Genomic DNA, 15,792 nt, shown 5'->3' on the forward strand with positions numbered 1-15,792 from the left:
TCATATCTCTGTGACGTAAATTTCATCATGTTCTACTTCAAAAATAAATAAATAAATAAATAAAGCCACCAAAACTCCTTACCATCCAGGGGATAAGAATTAAATCCTTTATGTCCTCATCAGTCTGGTACCAATCTGCCTTATGTCAAACCAAGGAGCCCACCATAGATACACTGAAGCTTCTCTCCCATCTCTAATAATCTTATTCTTGTTCATGCCTCATTACATTTTCACAAGCAGATCTCTCAACTTGGAATGCCCCTTCTTTCCTATCACCAGGAAAACTCCTTTTTTATTTTATACCCAAATCAAATAAGATTCTTTCTGAAGCCTCCTGGTCTTTCTCACGTACAATAGGAACCACTTTCTCTCTGTTCAAACAGCACTTTGTATACATTAAAAAATTTTTTTAGCCTTTAGTTACTCTACTTGAAGGTAATTGTTAGGTACTTAGTATAGTGAGGAATGTCTTAGCTGCTCAGTTGTGTCTGACTTTTTGCGACCCCATGGACTGTAGCCCGCCGGCTCCTTTATCCATGGAATTCTCTAGGCAAGAAAACTGGAGTGGGTAGCCATTCCCTTCTCCAGGGAATCTTCCCAACCCAAGGATCAAACCTGGGTCTCCCGAATTGCAAGCAGATTCTTTACCATCTGAGACAGCAGTTAAGACACAGAGTCAGACATGACTGAGCAACTTTCACTTAGTATAGAGTAGATATCAAAAATGCTTATTGGATGAATAAATGGATGAATAACAATTCTGCAAAGTTTCAATTTTTAATCTATCATTTGGTGAATTATTATAAATGATTTGTTGATGAGTGGAACATGATCTGGCTCTAATATTTCGTGTCTGTAGTAGACACATGAATTTAGAGCAGATGTGAGATGACTGCCATTCGATGATAAACAGACACCTGCCTTTCAACATCACAAGAATACTGTACAGTATAGTAGAGAAGTAAGTATGTGAAAAGATACCTGGAAGTTTTTTTGTGAATTCTACAAGAACCTGTACGTGACTGGTAGCCATTTCAGTTAAAATGAGAAAATTTTCTTCTGCGCTGAATTCTTCTTTTAACTAAATTTTAAGAAAAAAAAGCAAACAATAAGTAGATCAGAGAAATCAACATAAAATTATTAGACTACAGAATCATATTTATATAATAAAATTTAAGACCCAACTCATATTTTCAGATCTTTGGAGAACAAATGCTTTTTACCAAGCTAAATATGAGACTTACTCTTTGTTTGATGTAGCAAAAAGTTTAAAGTATAACTTTAATTCTAAGCCCTAGTCATTTTAAAGTAACATATTCATATACACATTTGACCTCCAAGGTAGTCAAAGCTCCAGAAAATATTAACTTCAAATACATAATTTTCAGATATTGTACATACAATTTTATTTGTTATTTCCTGAGGCATCCTCTGCTTGCTATATGAATCCATAATATAATGAAGAAGATTCTGTTGATCTGGGGTAAGTTCAGTTTTCTCCTACACTGGCAAAAAAATAAAAGGTATTAGGGAAGGTGGTTATACAGCATGTTTCTCATATATACATTCATCTAGAGTAAACTGCTAGCAGAAACTGTTGAAAAAAGCCCTAAATATAGCAGAAACTGTGCATGCACTCTGTTACAATGTGTACTTGCTTTCTCTGGGCCATTGGACAAGCTCTATTGCCGGGAGCCAGCGTGAGGAATCCCACCCGTGACAAGGTCATGCAGCAGAGATCTGATGGGCAAGGTTGAGTCAGATCTCAGGTTTTCCCCCTGGTATTTCCTGAGCATGTACCCCCCAAAATAAGAATATGCCTGCCTGGAAAAAGTCATCGCAAGGCTTTAGTCTTCTGCACTTGAAAGAGTGTTTCAATCCAAAAACCCCTCTCATGGCTTTCTAGCCTGCCTGCAGGACTCGTACAGCTGCGCATGTGATTGTTTGAGGCCTCCTGACTGCAGGAGGCACAGGAAGCTTAAAACATCCTAGGAATGTAGGGGCTTCCGAGGAGTCAAAATCATTAGAATAGGACTGATTAAAGGTTTCATTTGTTGAGCCAATACTTGCTGCCACATTTTCATATCTTTTACTTGATATAGTTGGTATATAAAAAAAACAAGTAGCAACATTAGACCTTTGAGTTAAGTACCTTCTTTGTTATAACCCACTGCGCCTTTGTTCTATAGAGATGTAACTTTAGTGCTTTAAGGAGATGCAGATTAAAGAAAAACATTTCAGGGGAAACAAAATTAACATTCATTAAGGAAGAGAGCCAAAAAGTGTTAGCAAGCCTCTTGGCCAGAAGATAATGTAAATCACCTGAGACCTTTTGTATACAAAAAAATATACAGAAAGAGTCTGGGCTGCTAACGCTACATAATTTTGTATTACCCATTGATCTCTATGTATAATCAAAAATGTATAAAAGGCCTTTCTAGACAATAGAGGCCGGGGAAAGTCATTGGAAGGACTGGTTTCCCCCGTGTCTCCTCTTTACTCTAATTTCAGGCTGAATTCCCATCTGGGGCATGGAGGCTCACCATGTCTACTTACTTGTCCCGGCTTCTAAGATCCGTAAGAGAGAGAGCCCAAGGTGGGGCACTCTCCGATATTCAAACGGGCGCCGGTGGCCCAACGTAGACGGTGCAAGTTCCTTGTCTGGAACTTTATTGGTTTTCAATGCAAACCAAGTTAATCAGCCTCTTTTCTCCACTCATTTTCCTACTACACTATTTCTTCCTAATCTAATCTTATATTAATAAATAAATAAGTCTTTCCTCGCCAACGCTGTCCCCCCTATGAATTTCCCTGGATCCACCAGGGCTGGACCCCGGCACTGTATCACATTTCACTAAATTTGTCCAAAGTGGCTAATTTTCCTATCTACAAAACATGGATAGCAAAATATTCCTTTCATGTATTTCTTATGAAGAAATAATAATCTGGATATGAAGCCTATCAAGACAATTCACAAAATTACTGAAAATTCAAAGTTTAATCATAACTAAGAAAAGCTTCCCACATATAAAATGGAGACTCCACATAAATGTAGTTATGTGGAACAGGGGTCAACCAACTGTAGCCCATGGACTAAATCCACCTGGTTTTATAAATGTATTTCAACAGAACTACACTCGCTTTTCCATGTATTGTCTATATTGCTTTTGTACTACCATGGCGGAGTTGAATGGTTCTCACAGAGACTGTGTGGCCAAGGCCTAAAATATCTGGTCCTTTATAGAAATGTTACCAACCCCTTAAGTAGTGAGTCATCAATCTGGACAATTCAGACCCGAAACACCTCTTTCCCTCTGATTAGCATCTTTTGTGAGATGAGACTAATTGTGTCAACTCGTTGCTTCCTTTACCAAAGTATTATTGACAAAGCACAATGGCAAAGCAATATAGCTGACCCTTGAACAACACAGGGTTTGAACTATGTGGATCCACTTATGCATGAATTTCTTTTGTTAAACATGTTCTGCTGCACTACAGAATCTGTGGTTGGTTTTTGAATTCACGGACACAGAACTGAGGTTACTGGGGGGCTAGCATGTGAAATGACACGTGGATTTTCAACTGCCTGAGAGTGGGTACCCCTAATCACCCTCATGTTGTTTAAGGGTCATCTGTACTTTTAACATAAAATTATTTTTTCTGAAATGAATACAGCAGAACATAGTTGAAAAACTAAACATGGATGACATTTTCAACAGTGGTATATTATTGAGAAAGGTATGACTTGACTGATCATAGATTACTGGTTTTTCAACTAATGGAAAGTCAAAATTTTTCCAAAAGTCCTGGGCATCATCATCATATGTTTGGCCAAGCATCCAAGATGCTGTTCCTCCATTTTGTCTGAAATCCTAAAAGGATTTCTTTGGTAATTTGTGACCTCGGTGGGAATGGCCTTTCTCTATTGATCCACAGATGTGTATTCACCCTGTCTTACCCCATGAGGACTAATCCACAGGCCTCTATTGAATCCACATCCTTTCTGGTCTGAGCCTCCCTTCTCAATGACAAGGAAAAAATGTCATCAAAATGTGGTTTAAAAAAATCCTCTTTATATCCCAAGCCATTCCCACTGGCAAACTCGGGGAAGCAGGAGAGGAATGGAGTCAAGGAGATGGGGAGCTTGCACTTACTTTACTTCATCCATGCTTACATGGGTTTCCCTGGTGGCTCAGATGGTCAAGAGTCTGCCTGCAAAGCAGGAGACCCAGGTTTGATCCCTGGGTTGGGAAGATCCCCTGGAGAAGGCAATGGCTTTTGCTATCTTTTGAATTTTTATATGGAAGCATATATTACTCTTTTGATTAAAAAGGAAGAAGGACGTCCCTGGTGGGCCAGTGGCTAAGACTCCATGCCCCCAACACAGGCATTGAATTGAACCCCTGGGTTCAATTCCTGGTAAGGGAACTAGATCCCATGTGGTGCAACTAAAGATTTTGTTTGCTGCAACTAAGACTTGGCACAGCCAAATAAATATATAAACATTTAAAATAAATAAAAAGCAAAGAAGAAATCCACTTGATGCACACTTGAAATGAAATCCTGATGTGGCTGTGGCCCTCGTCTGAAAGCCCCCTGCCCATGTCACAACCTCCTGGAAGCTCAGCAGCCACTGGTTCTGACCAACACCGTGGCCCATCATTACCCTGCATGACTTAGTTGTCGAGGTTACTTGTCGCAGGTCACGTCCTTCACTGTCTTCATGGATGGCCAGATCTGCATGCTGCTTCACATTTTTTCTCAGTCGTTTAGATTTACACTGAATTTCAGTTAACAAGCCTGAAAAAATAAGCAGAGTCTTCACCATCCAAGGAAAGTCCTATTGAATGTGTGTGGTCACAAGGCAGCTGAGCTATAGTCAGCTCTAACGGTCTCCTTTGCCAGCTGGCACTGAGCTGATTCTAGCCCTGCTGACACTGTAAGACTTGACCTTCAACAAGAAATATGTCTCCTGTGAGTCTCAGTTTCTTCCTTGATAAAATGGAAATGATATTTACCCTATAGAGTTTTTTGTAGATTAAATATGACTAGGTCACTTTTTAAAATGAGTAAACAAAGAATCTGTAATAACAAAGCATTGTACAAATGTAAGGTAGTCAGTAAAAGAAGGTGAATGACACTCACCCTTTTCCTGGCCTAGGGGGGCCTCAGAAACTAGTGTTTCAAAACATAGTATTAATATTATTTTTCATTGATGTTTACATAATGTACTGTAAGAAGTATATTCAATTTCACATTAAACACAGAAGTAAATATGTTGGGTAAAATGATGTCAACATCCTTTAGGGAAAAATCTTAAAGTTCTGTTAATTTTCAGAATTGTATAAATTATTGAGAATATAGTTATAGATGAAAATAACTCCAGGGGACTTCGAAATTTTTTTTTTTGAATAATCATGGGACTTCCCTGGTGGCTCAAAAGTTAAAGAATCTGTCTATAATGCAGGAGACTCGGGGTTTGATTTCAGGGTAGGGAAGATCCCCTGGAGAAGGTACTAGCTACCCGCTCCAATATTCATGCCTGGAGAATTCCATGGACAGAGAAGCCTGGCAGGCTACAGTCCATCGGGGTGCAGAGTTGGACATGACTGAGCAACTAACACTTTCACACTTTGAATAATCATACAATATCATCATGAATTTTCACTTAAACAGAACAGTCTAAAATAGTGGAGAACAATCTCCCATGTTTCCATTTAACTTCCTCATTCTCTCAATGTTAATGAAACAAATCTCCAAGAATTTCTTTGTCCGGGGCATGTATTTTATAGGATCATACAAAAGTTCCTGTATCTGTTGCTGGATGAGTCTGTGTTTTCACAAATAATATTATAGACTCTTGTAGGTAGGCTCATGAAAAATGTCCTCAGGACTTAGCTGGAGCAGGTTCATATTTAAGTGATGAGGAACATGAACCACCTAGGATCGAAGTGAGTGTTTCCACTGTAAGATTGGATTCCAGCCACAGCCCCTGCTGCAGTCTCTTGTTTCATACATGTTAAGAAGAGATTGTGATCGGCCACTATAAAACTTTCATCCATCCAGAGCTGGATTATTTACACTGCCCTATTTTTTTCGCCTTCCTGCACGCATTATTTCTTTGGGTCCATCCCAGTTGCCTATGGTTGGGGAACAATAGAACTGGAGTCACCTTCCAAAGGTTTTTATTTCATGTGGCATTCCCTCTCTGAATGTTATCATCTCCTTGGTGATGTTGTTTGTCTATTTGTGTTTTGAGAAAGAAGAGGACGTATCTCAGAATCTGAGGGGTCTGCAGAATTTTCAGAATGAAAAATTAATATGTTACATACTAGCATGCATTCCAAATTCTGATGAAGATTACAGTTTCTCACAAAGCCAGCAGTTAATACAGTGTTTCTTTATCTGATCGAAAGTCCAAATTATATTAAAACTCGGAGTAGTTAATTTCCTGTGTAAACCTATACAAATTGGTTCAAAGCTGCACAAAGAAGGAGTCTTAATAAAACGACTTGGTTTAAAACTCTATCTAGACAATTCAGAGGCAGTTATACCTTATAAAAATTCTTAATTTTCCTCACAGCTGTGAATTTTTATGCTAATTAATAAGTAAGCAGGATATTAAATTATATTTGGAGGAAATTTTAGACTTTTACCCTTTGTAGCTAATTAAAACGTGCTATTTTAGCTGTATGTTAAAGCCACTTCATTTCACATATAATTCATTGCAAGAATGAACACTAAAATACAGCTGTTTCTTTCAGGTGTATGAAGTGCTTCTGCAGCTGACAGTTTGGACAATTTCAGTGGTTCATTATTCTTTTCAAGAACTTAGATGGTTTACTAAGTCCCTTCCTCAATTTGTGACCTACCATTCTAATCATATGAATTACCTGACATCTGCCTCCTTAAGAGATTTTTAGTGGAATTTAATTGTTTGATGCAAATACCTGTATACATACATTCAGCCAACATTCCCATTTCTTTGCATTTCCTTAGTCGACACTCTTGGCACTTCCTTCGCATGTACATGTCCATCACGCAGTTGCCCCCATTTTTACACTTGTACACGGCATTTTTGGTAATGCTTCTTCTGAAGAAACCTGGGGAAGAAACAGAAAGGAGTAAGAGGCTCCTAACAACACACTCGACTTCTGAGATGGCAGAGCATCTTCTCACGAACCCCTGCAGGGTACCCAGGCCATCCCCGACCATACCTGTGACAAATGTCCTTTCAGTTGCACTGCATGGTCCAGATTGGCTGCTATTTTAATGATTTATCTCTCAAAAATAAAGACATGCTTGAATGATAGCCTCTCTTAGAAAAACTCTTTGTTTTAAAAGATAGATTACTTTCATTAGTGTATCTTTACAGGGAGACAATTACCCACTAATGAGCTCTAGGTGCTAGTAGTAAAGAGTTGAATAAGTCATACCTGCCCTCTTACAGTTTATGGGCTGGTTGAGAACAAAGAGATGCAAACAACCAAGTCAGTGAAATTCCGTGTTCCTGGGCTGTGCTGGGGCAAAGAACCTGGATGAATGGTCAGTTCTGGATGGAGAGGTCAGAATCAGAAGCGAGAAATGAGCTGTCTTAAAAAACAAGGGACTTTTTACCAGGCAGACAGGGAGAGGTCACATTTAATGTTTCATTTCAGTACTTAATATACCCTGCTTGGTATAATAAGAAACATGCAAATCTTGCTTTAAAAATAAGCATGTCCCTGAAGAGGATGTAGCCATACCCACTGCTGCTTCAGTTCAGTTGTCTGGAGTAGGGCAAGGGATTGCCTGACTCCCTCTCTGCTTCTCCTCTTCCTCCTCCACCCATGGACCTGGATGACCATAGTTCCTGGCTCTTCCATGGTGAATCAAGAAAGAATTGTGGGAGGCAGGGGAGGAAGTGACAGGGAAGTGCTTACTTGCCTGGTGTTGTCAGAAGCTGGTTTCTACTTAGCGAATTTCTGAAATTGACTCTTTATCCCATGGGTTGTGTTATTTTGAGAACTCCTCCCCTCTCCTTGATGAGGGCATATATGTCTCTCTTCTAGCCCATGTCTTGTATCTGCCTCTGCTTCTAGGAATTTGGCAATTCTCCTCCATTCTCTTTCTTCTGAGGTCCCTCCTTTAGCATGGACTTAACCCCATGCCATTTTCTCTGCTCCAACAAACTCAGAGAAAGTTTCTCCCACCTATCTATGAGCAGTCAGCTACCTGCCCTCTTGACCTTTCAACTTCTCAGGTGAAAGTCAGACATCAATCTCTGGTGTCCCTCAGCTGTGGGGAATATTTTTCAGTCTCCTCAAGTGATCCTGTCGACAACCCTTGCACTGGGCGCAGGGCAGCAGGGCCTCCTTAGTGCACAGACCTTATCTGGGGAAGAGGGATATCTTTTCCTAATTCCCACGAAAGCTCCATACTTTTTCCACTGGTGTTGAGTGTTTGAGTGTCTCCTGTGGCGGTATTTGTCAGCAGTGGCCTGCCACTAGGGTAGGGCCTCTGGATGTAGGAGACCTGGGTATGGCATAAGCCATCTTGGAAGAGATTGCCATTAACCCCACCACAGAGCCGCCAAAACTTACACAGGACTGGGGAAACAGACTCTTCAAGGGCACAAATAAAACCTTGTGTGCATCAGGACCCGGGAGAAAAGAGCTGTGACCGCACTAGAGACTGACCCAGACTTGCCCATGTGTGTCCAGGAGTCTGGCAGAGGCGTGGGTCAGCAGTGGTCAGAAGTCTCCAACAAGACCCATCCATCTTGGGTGGCCCTATGTGGCATGGCTCATAGTTTCACTGAGTTAGACAAGACTGTGGTCCATGTGATTAGATTGGTTAGTTTTCTGTGACTGTGGCTTTCAGTCTGTCTGTCCTCTGATGGAGAAGGATAAGAGTTTGACTTTTGAAGGATAGTTTGGACTCAGGTCTGACAGAATGTGGTCCACTGGAGAAGGGAATGGCAAACCACTTCAGTATTCTTGCCTTGAGAACCCCATGAACAGTATGAAAAGGCAAAATGATAGGATACTGAAAGAGGGACTCACCAGGTCAGTAAGTCCCCAATATGCTACTGGAGATCAGTGGATAAATAACTCCAAAAAGAATGAAGGGATGGAGCCAAAGCAAAAACAACACCCAGTTGTGGATGTGACTGGTGATAGAAGCAAGGTCCAATGCTGTAAAGAGCAATATTGCATAGAAACATGGAATGTTAGGTCCATGAATCAAGGCAAATTGGAAGTGATCAAACAGGAGATGATAAGAGTGAACATAGACATTCTAGGAATCAGCGAACTAAAATGGACTGGAATGAGTGAATTTAACTCAGATGACCATTATATCTACTACTGCGGGCAGGAATCCCTCAGAAGAAATGGAGTAGCCATCATGGTCAACAAGAGAGTCCAAAATGCAGGACTTGGATGCAATCTCAAAAATGACAGAATGATCTCTGTTCATTTCAAGGCAAACCATTCAATATCACGGTAATCCAAGTCTATGCCCCAACTAGTAACACTGAAGAAGCTGACGTTGAATGGTTCTATGAAGACCTACAAGACCTTCTAGAACAAACACCCAAAAAAGATGTCCTTTTCATTATAGGGGACTGGAATGCAAAAGTAGGAAGTCAAGAAACACCTGGAGTAACAGACAAATTTGGCCTTGTAGTATGGAATGAAGCAGGGCAAAGGCTAATAGAGTTTTGCCAAGAGAATGCACTGGCCATAGCAAACACCCTCTTCCAACAACACAAGAGAAGACTCTACACATGGACATCACCAGATGGTCAACACCGAAATCAGATTGATTATATTTTTTGCTGCCAAAGAAGGAGAAGCTCTATACAGTCAGCAAAAACAAGACAGAGCTGACTGTGGCTCACATCATGAACTCCTTATTGCCAAATTCAGACTTAAATTGAAGAAAGTAGGGAAAGCCACTAGACCCATTCAGGTATGACCTAAATCAAATCCCATATGATTACAGTGGAAGTGAGAAATAGATTTAAGGGACTAGATCTGATAGACAGAGTGTCTGATGAACTATGGACAGAGATACGTGACATTGTACAGGAGAGAGTGATCAAGACCATCCTCATGGAAAAGAAATACAAAAAAGCAAAATGGCTGTCTGAGGAGGCCTTACATATAGCTGTGAAAAGAAGAGAAGTGAAAAGCAAAGGAGAAAAGGAAAGCTATACCCATTTGATGCAGAGTTCCAAAGAATGGCAAGGACAGATAAGAAAGCCTTCCCCAGTGATCAATGCAAAGAAATAGAGGAAAACAACAGAATGGGAAAGACTAGAGATATCCTCAAGAAAATTAGAGATACCAAGGGAACATTTCATGCAAAGATGGGCTCGATAAAGGACAGAAATGGTATGGACCTGACAGAAGCAGAAGATAGTAAGAAGAGGTGGCAAAAATAGACAGAAGAACTGTGCAAAAAAGAGCTTCATGACCCAGATAATCATGATGGTGTGATCACTCACCTAGAGCCAGACATCCTGAAATGTGAAGTCAAATGGGCCCTAGAAAGAATCACTATGAACAAAGCTGGTGGAGATGATGAAATTCCAGTTGAGCTATTTCAAATCCTGAAAGATGATGGTGTGAAAGTGGTGCACTCAATATACCAGGAAATTTGGTAAACCTCAGCAGTGGCCACAGGACAGGAAAAAGTCCATTTTCACTCCAATTCCAAAGAAAGGCAATGCCAAAAAAATGCTCAAACTAGCACACAATTTCACTCATCTCACACGCTAGTAAAGTAATGCTCAAAATTCTCCAAGTGAGGTTTCAATAATACGTGAACCATGAACTTCCAGATGTTCAAGTTTGTTTTAGAAAAGGCAGAGGAACCAGAGATCAAATTGCCAACATCCGCTGGATCATCAAAAAAGCAAGAGAACTCCAGAGAAACATCTATTTCTGCTTTATTGACTATGCCAAAGCCTTTGACTATGTGGATCACAATAAACTGTGGAAAATTCTGAAAGAGATGGGAATACCAGATGACCTGACTTGCCTCTTGAGAAATCTGTATGCAGGTCAGGAAGCAACAGTTAGAACTGGACATGGAACAACAGACTGGTTCCAAATAGGAAAAGGAGTACATCAAGGCTGTATATTGTCACCCTGCTTATTTAACTTATATGCAGTGTACATCATGAGAAATGCTGGGCTGGAAGAAGCACAAGCTGGAATCAAGATTGCTGAGAGAAATATAAATAACCTTAGATATGCAGATGACACCACCCTTATGGCAGAAAGTGAAGAGGAGCTCAAAAGCCTCTTGATGAAAGTGAAAGAGGAGAGTGAAAAGGTTGGCTTAAAGCTCAACATTCAGAAAACTAAGATCATGGCATCTGGTCCCATCACTTCATGGGAAATAGATGGGGAAACAGTGGAAACAGTGTCAGACTTGATTTTGGGGGGGCTCCAAAATCACTGCAGATTGTGATTGCAGCCAGGAAATTAAAAAACGCTTACTCCTTGGAAGAAAAGTTATGACCAACCTAGATAGCATATTAAAAAACAGAGACATTACTTTGCCAACAAACGTCCATCTAGTCAAGGCTATGGTTTTTCCTGTGGTCATGTATGGATGTGAGAGTTGGACTGTGAAGAAGGCTGAGCACCAAAGAATTGATGCTTTTGAACTGTGGTGTTGGAGAAGACTCTTGAGAGTCCCTTGGACTGCAAGGAGATCCAACCAGTCCATTCTGAAGGAGATCAGTCCTGGGTATTCATTGGAAGGACTGATGCTAAAGCTGAAACTCCAATACTTTGGCCACCTCATGCAAAGAGTTGACTCACTGGAAAAGACCCTGATGCTGGGAAAGATTGAAGGTGGGAGGAGAAGGGGATGACAGAGGATGAGCTGGCTGGATGGCATCACTGAGTTGATGGACATGAGTTTGATTAAGCTCCAGGATTTGGTAATGGACAGGGAATCCTGGTGTGCTGCAGTCTATGGGGTTGCAAAGAGTCAGACCCGACTGAACAACTGAATTGAACTGAACCGAACTTCCACTGGTGGCCCCTAGGGGAAGACAGCTGCACCCCACACCTTTGCAATGGGGATGTGGGATTCCCAGCACACTAGTCACATTTCCTAAACCTTTAAAGCTCCCTGTGTAAATTCCTCCTCACTTCAAACCGTCAAAGTGGGCACGATATTTATCTAGTCTTTAACGACCCACCAGAAGATGGGCTTGCTTAGAATTATAGCATCTATTGTCTTCTTGCCTCTGTCAAAACTGAGACAGCTGTGTCCTTCTATTTTAACATGGCAACAGCCTATTGGAATAATAGCTGACATTTACCAAACACCCACTGGCTTTTGTTCTAACCACTTCACTTGCATTATTTATTTAGTCTTTATATCAATTTTATCATGAAGATAATATTATGTGTCCCCATATTACAGATGAAGAAGAAAGGTACATAGAGGTTAAGTACTTTGGTCATGAGCACATTGTTAATAGGTGGACTAGAAAGTTCAAATCCAGGCAGTCATGTACCAAACCTCACACTCTTAACCACCAGGCTATAATTGCCCCTCTCACATCAGAAGAGAATCACTTAATATTAACTCCCTACTATCTGCAAGCTTCATCAAAGAATGCAAGAGCTATACCAAGATGAAGAAAACATTCCTGTCCTCAGAGCTTCCAACTTAGTGGCAAGACAAAGAAGTAAAATCACAATATAATGCAGTGGAGAGTAATAGGAGAGCTAATTAAGTAATAAATTACTGTACTGTAGATGAAAAAGTGATCATTCCATGGCCATACTAAATTCTTGTGAAGGATATGCCACATTAAAGGGGAGACAGCAGTTCCATCATAGACTTAGAGACTTGCACATTTGTTATTACAATTTCCCAAGCAGAAGGCAATAAAAATTGTTCTAGTAAGATAAGTATATGACGCTTTCCCATCACTGAGAAGTCTAGTGTCATGAGGAAAGGCATTATATGGGCTGGGAATGAAAGAAAGTGAAAGTGAAGTTGCTCAGCCGTGTCCAACTCTTTGTGACCCCGTGGACTGTAGCCTACCAGGCTCCTCTGTCCATGGGACCCTGATTAATTCCAAGTAGGGGAAGTCACTTGGAATGATTCAGAGCTATTCTGAGCCCGTATGTCTTTTCCTCAAGACACTAGACTTGACCTGGGTTCGATCCCTGCAGGGGTTGGGAAGATCCCCTGGAGGAGGGCATGGCAACCCACTCCAGTATTCTTGCCTGGAGAATCCTCATGGACAGAGGAGCCTGGCAGGTTACTCTCCACTGGGTCACAAAGAGTCAGACATGACTGAGCAACTAAGCACAGGGGGAGTCACAGAACTCATGATGGAATTAGTATTTGAGCTGGACATCAGAGAATAAGTAGAATTTTGAAACATGGACTTTGAAGGAGGAAGGAAAGACTGGGAAAGGAGCAAAGGCATGGAGTTATGGAAATTCCAAAGAAAGGTAGATAATCCATCTTGATGGGAGGGTAGAATGTGGGGAGAATTAGTGGGAACTGGATGAGGGCATGTGGTAGGACAGAATATGGTTAAATGAACTTGAGCTCCAAGCAAAGAAGCTGAAATACCTTTAAAGGGTTTTGGCAGGTCAGGGTCTAACCTAATCTATATGTTGGGAAGATGCCTTGGAGCAAGATCAAGGTGGGACAGGGAGACTGGAGACAAGAGGCTGTTATGGCCAAAAGGTGATGGATGCCTGACTTAGAGGCAGGGAAAATAGGGAGGAGGAAACAGAACATTCAGGCCTGGATAACTAACTCAATATGAAAACAGGCTGAAGAAAAAAAGTCATAAACTTGCTTGTAAATTTGTCAGCTAGTGTAACTCTCAGTAGGAAAGATACTACCATTTTCCTAAATGTCAAATCTAACCACATGAAGTCTAAAAAAAGTCTGTTGATATTGGGAGTGCAAATACCAGATCATGCATTTCAGAAGAAACTATACACAAAAAAAAGAATTTTTTTTCCTGGTACCAAATGATTGAACTCAGTGACCACTTTAGCCTACTTGAGTTAATATTTCCACTTATTCTCAGCCTCTCCCAGGGATGATTCCCTCTAAAATCATGATCAATACTGATAGTTCAATAATTAACAGAAATAAAATTCCTTATTCCAAGATGAGTCAAAGGACAGTTCTGCAGGTTTTTTTTTTATTCTGTTAATACTGCATTAATACTGAGAAGGAAATCATTATCATCTCAATAGCTGAATTAATTAGCTTTCACTCTGAGGTGGCAACACAATACTATCATTATATCACTTAAATAAGGCTACCTATACAGTATTTATACTTATGCAAATCCATCCATACACATACCTCTGCCTCTATTTAGTGCATATTCAACAATGCCCATATCAAAAAAGTCATCTGAAAATGAATAGAAAGGAATATTCTCTGAGGAACAGAGGCTCCCTGGTAGACAGGGCTGGCATTGCCATCTGAGTATGTTGCACTAGGAGGGTTCTGGGGCAGGGGGCGGGGGGCAGGTGAATAGCTATGGTAAAATGGACCCCTCAATTATGCAGAACACTGGACATCCTGCTTTTTTGTGTGGGGCTTCCCTGGGCATCTGTCTGCAATGCAAGAGATCTGGGCTCGATCCCTGGTTGGGAAGATCCCTTGGAGAAGGGAATGGCACCCACTCAAGTATTCTTGCCTGGAGAATTCCATAGACAGAGGAGCGTGGCAGGCTACAGTCCATGGGGTTGCAAAGAGTCAGACACACTGAGCAATCAATACTTTCATTTTCACATACAGACAGAACCCATATACTCCCAGCTCATACATACATGCATGCCTATACAAACACAGATGCACATACTGGACTCCAGGGACTGACAGTAGGCCACCCATTAATTTGAAATCAATAAATGTTGGTTGATGTTTAAACCTTTAAGGCTTTTTTTTTTCTTTTTTTTTTTGGACCAAGGCCCAAGGCATGCAGAATTTTTGTTCCTTGACCACAACTCAAACTCACACCCGCTGCAGTAGAAGCAAGGATTCTTCACCACTAGACCACCAGGTAAGTCCTCCCCTGGCTTTTTCAGTTTAGTTCAGTCATGTCCAACTCTTTGTAACCCCATGGACTGCAGCACACCAGGATTCCCTGTCCATCCCCAAATCCTGGAGCTTAATCAAACTCATGTCCATCAACTCAGTGATGCCATCCAACCATCTCATCCTCTCTCATCCCCTCCTCCCACCTTCAATCTTTCCCAGCATCAGGAGCTTTCCCAGTGAGTCAGTTCTTGGCATCAGGTGGCCAAAGTATTGGAGTTTCAGCTTCAACATCAGTCTTTCCAATGAATATTCAGAGATGATTTTTAGGATTGATTGGTTGGATCTCCCTGCTGTCCAAGGGACTCCCAAGGGTCTTCACCAACACCACAGCTCAAAGGCATCAATTCTTTGGCACTCAGCTTTCCTTATAGTCCAACTCTCACATCCATACATGACTACTGGAAAAAACATAGCTTTGGCTAGACGGACCTTTGTTGGCAAAGCAATGTCTCTGTTTTTCAGTATGCTGTCTAGGTTAGTCATAGCTTTTCTTCTAAGGAGCAAGCGTCTTATAATTGCATGGCTGTAGTCACCATCTGCAGTGATTTTGGAGCCCAAAAAACTAAAGTCTCTCACTGTTTCCATGAAGTGTTGTCATGAAGTGATGGGACTGGATGCCATGATCTTAGTTTTCTGAATGTTGAGTTTTAAGCCCAATTTTTCACTCTCCTCTTTCACTTTCATCAAGAGGCT

General features: G+C 41.0%; 1 protein-coding gene across 4 annotated transcripts in view; it reads right to left on the bottom strand.

Annotated features, from left to right (window-relative positions):
* Positions 1–15,792, bottom strand: part of NR1H4 (nuclear receptor subfamily 1 group H member 4) — a 78,401-nt gene that overhangs the window by 14,715 nt on the left and 47,894 nt on the right. For 2 of the 4 annotated variants that reach the window (XM_040234904.1, XM_040234906.1), the window contains 4 exons: positions 6,963–7,103; positions 4,667–4,800; positions 1,402–1,500; positions 982–1,081 (listed from right to left, as the gene is read on the bottom strand). In XM_040234904.1, coding sequence (XP_040090838.1) covers positions 982–1,081; positions 1,402–1,500; positions 4,667–4,800; positions 6,963–7,103 — 474 coding nt within the window. Of the gene's footprint in view, positions 1–981; positions 1,082–1,401; positions 1,501–4,666; positions 4,801–6,950; positions 7,104–15,792 lie in introns of all 4 variants that reach the window. The other 2 variants (XM_040234903.1, XM_040234905.1) reach the window with 1 other exon arrangement.

The sequence above is a fragment of the Oryx dammah genome, unplaced genomic scaffold, assembly GCF_014754425.2.
Source record: "Oryx dammah isolate SB20612 unplaced genomic scaffold, SCBI_Odam_1.1 HiC_scaffold_29, whole genome shotgun sequence".
Lineage (NCBI taxonomy): Eukaryota > Metazoa > Chordata > Mammalia > Artiodactyla > Bovidae > Oryx > Oryx dammah.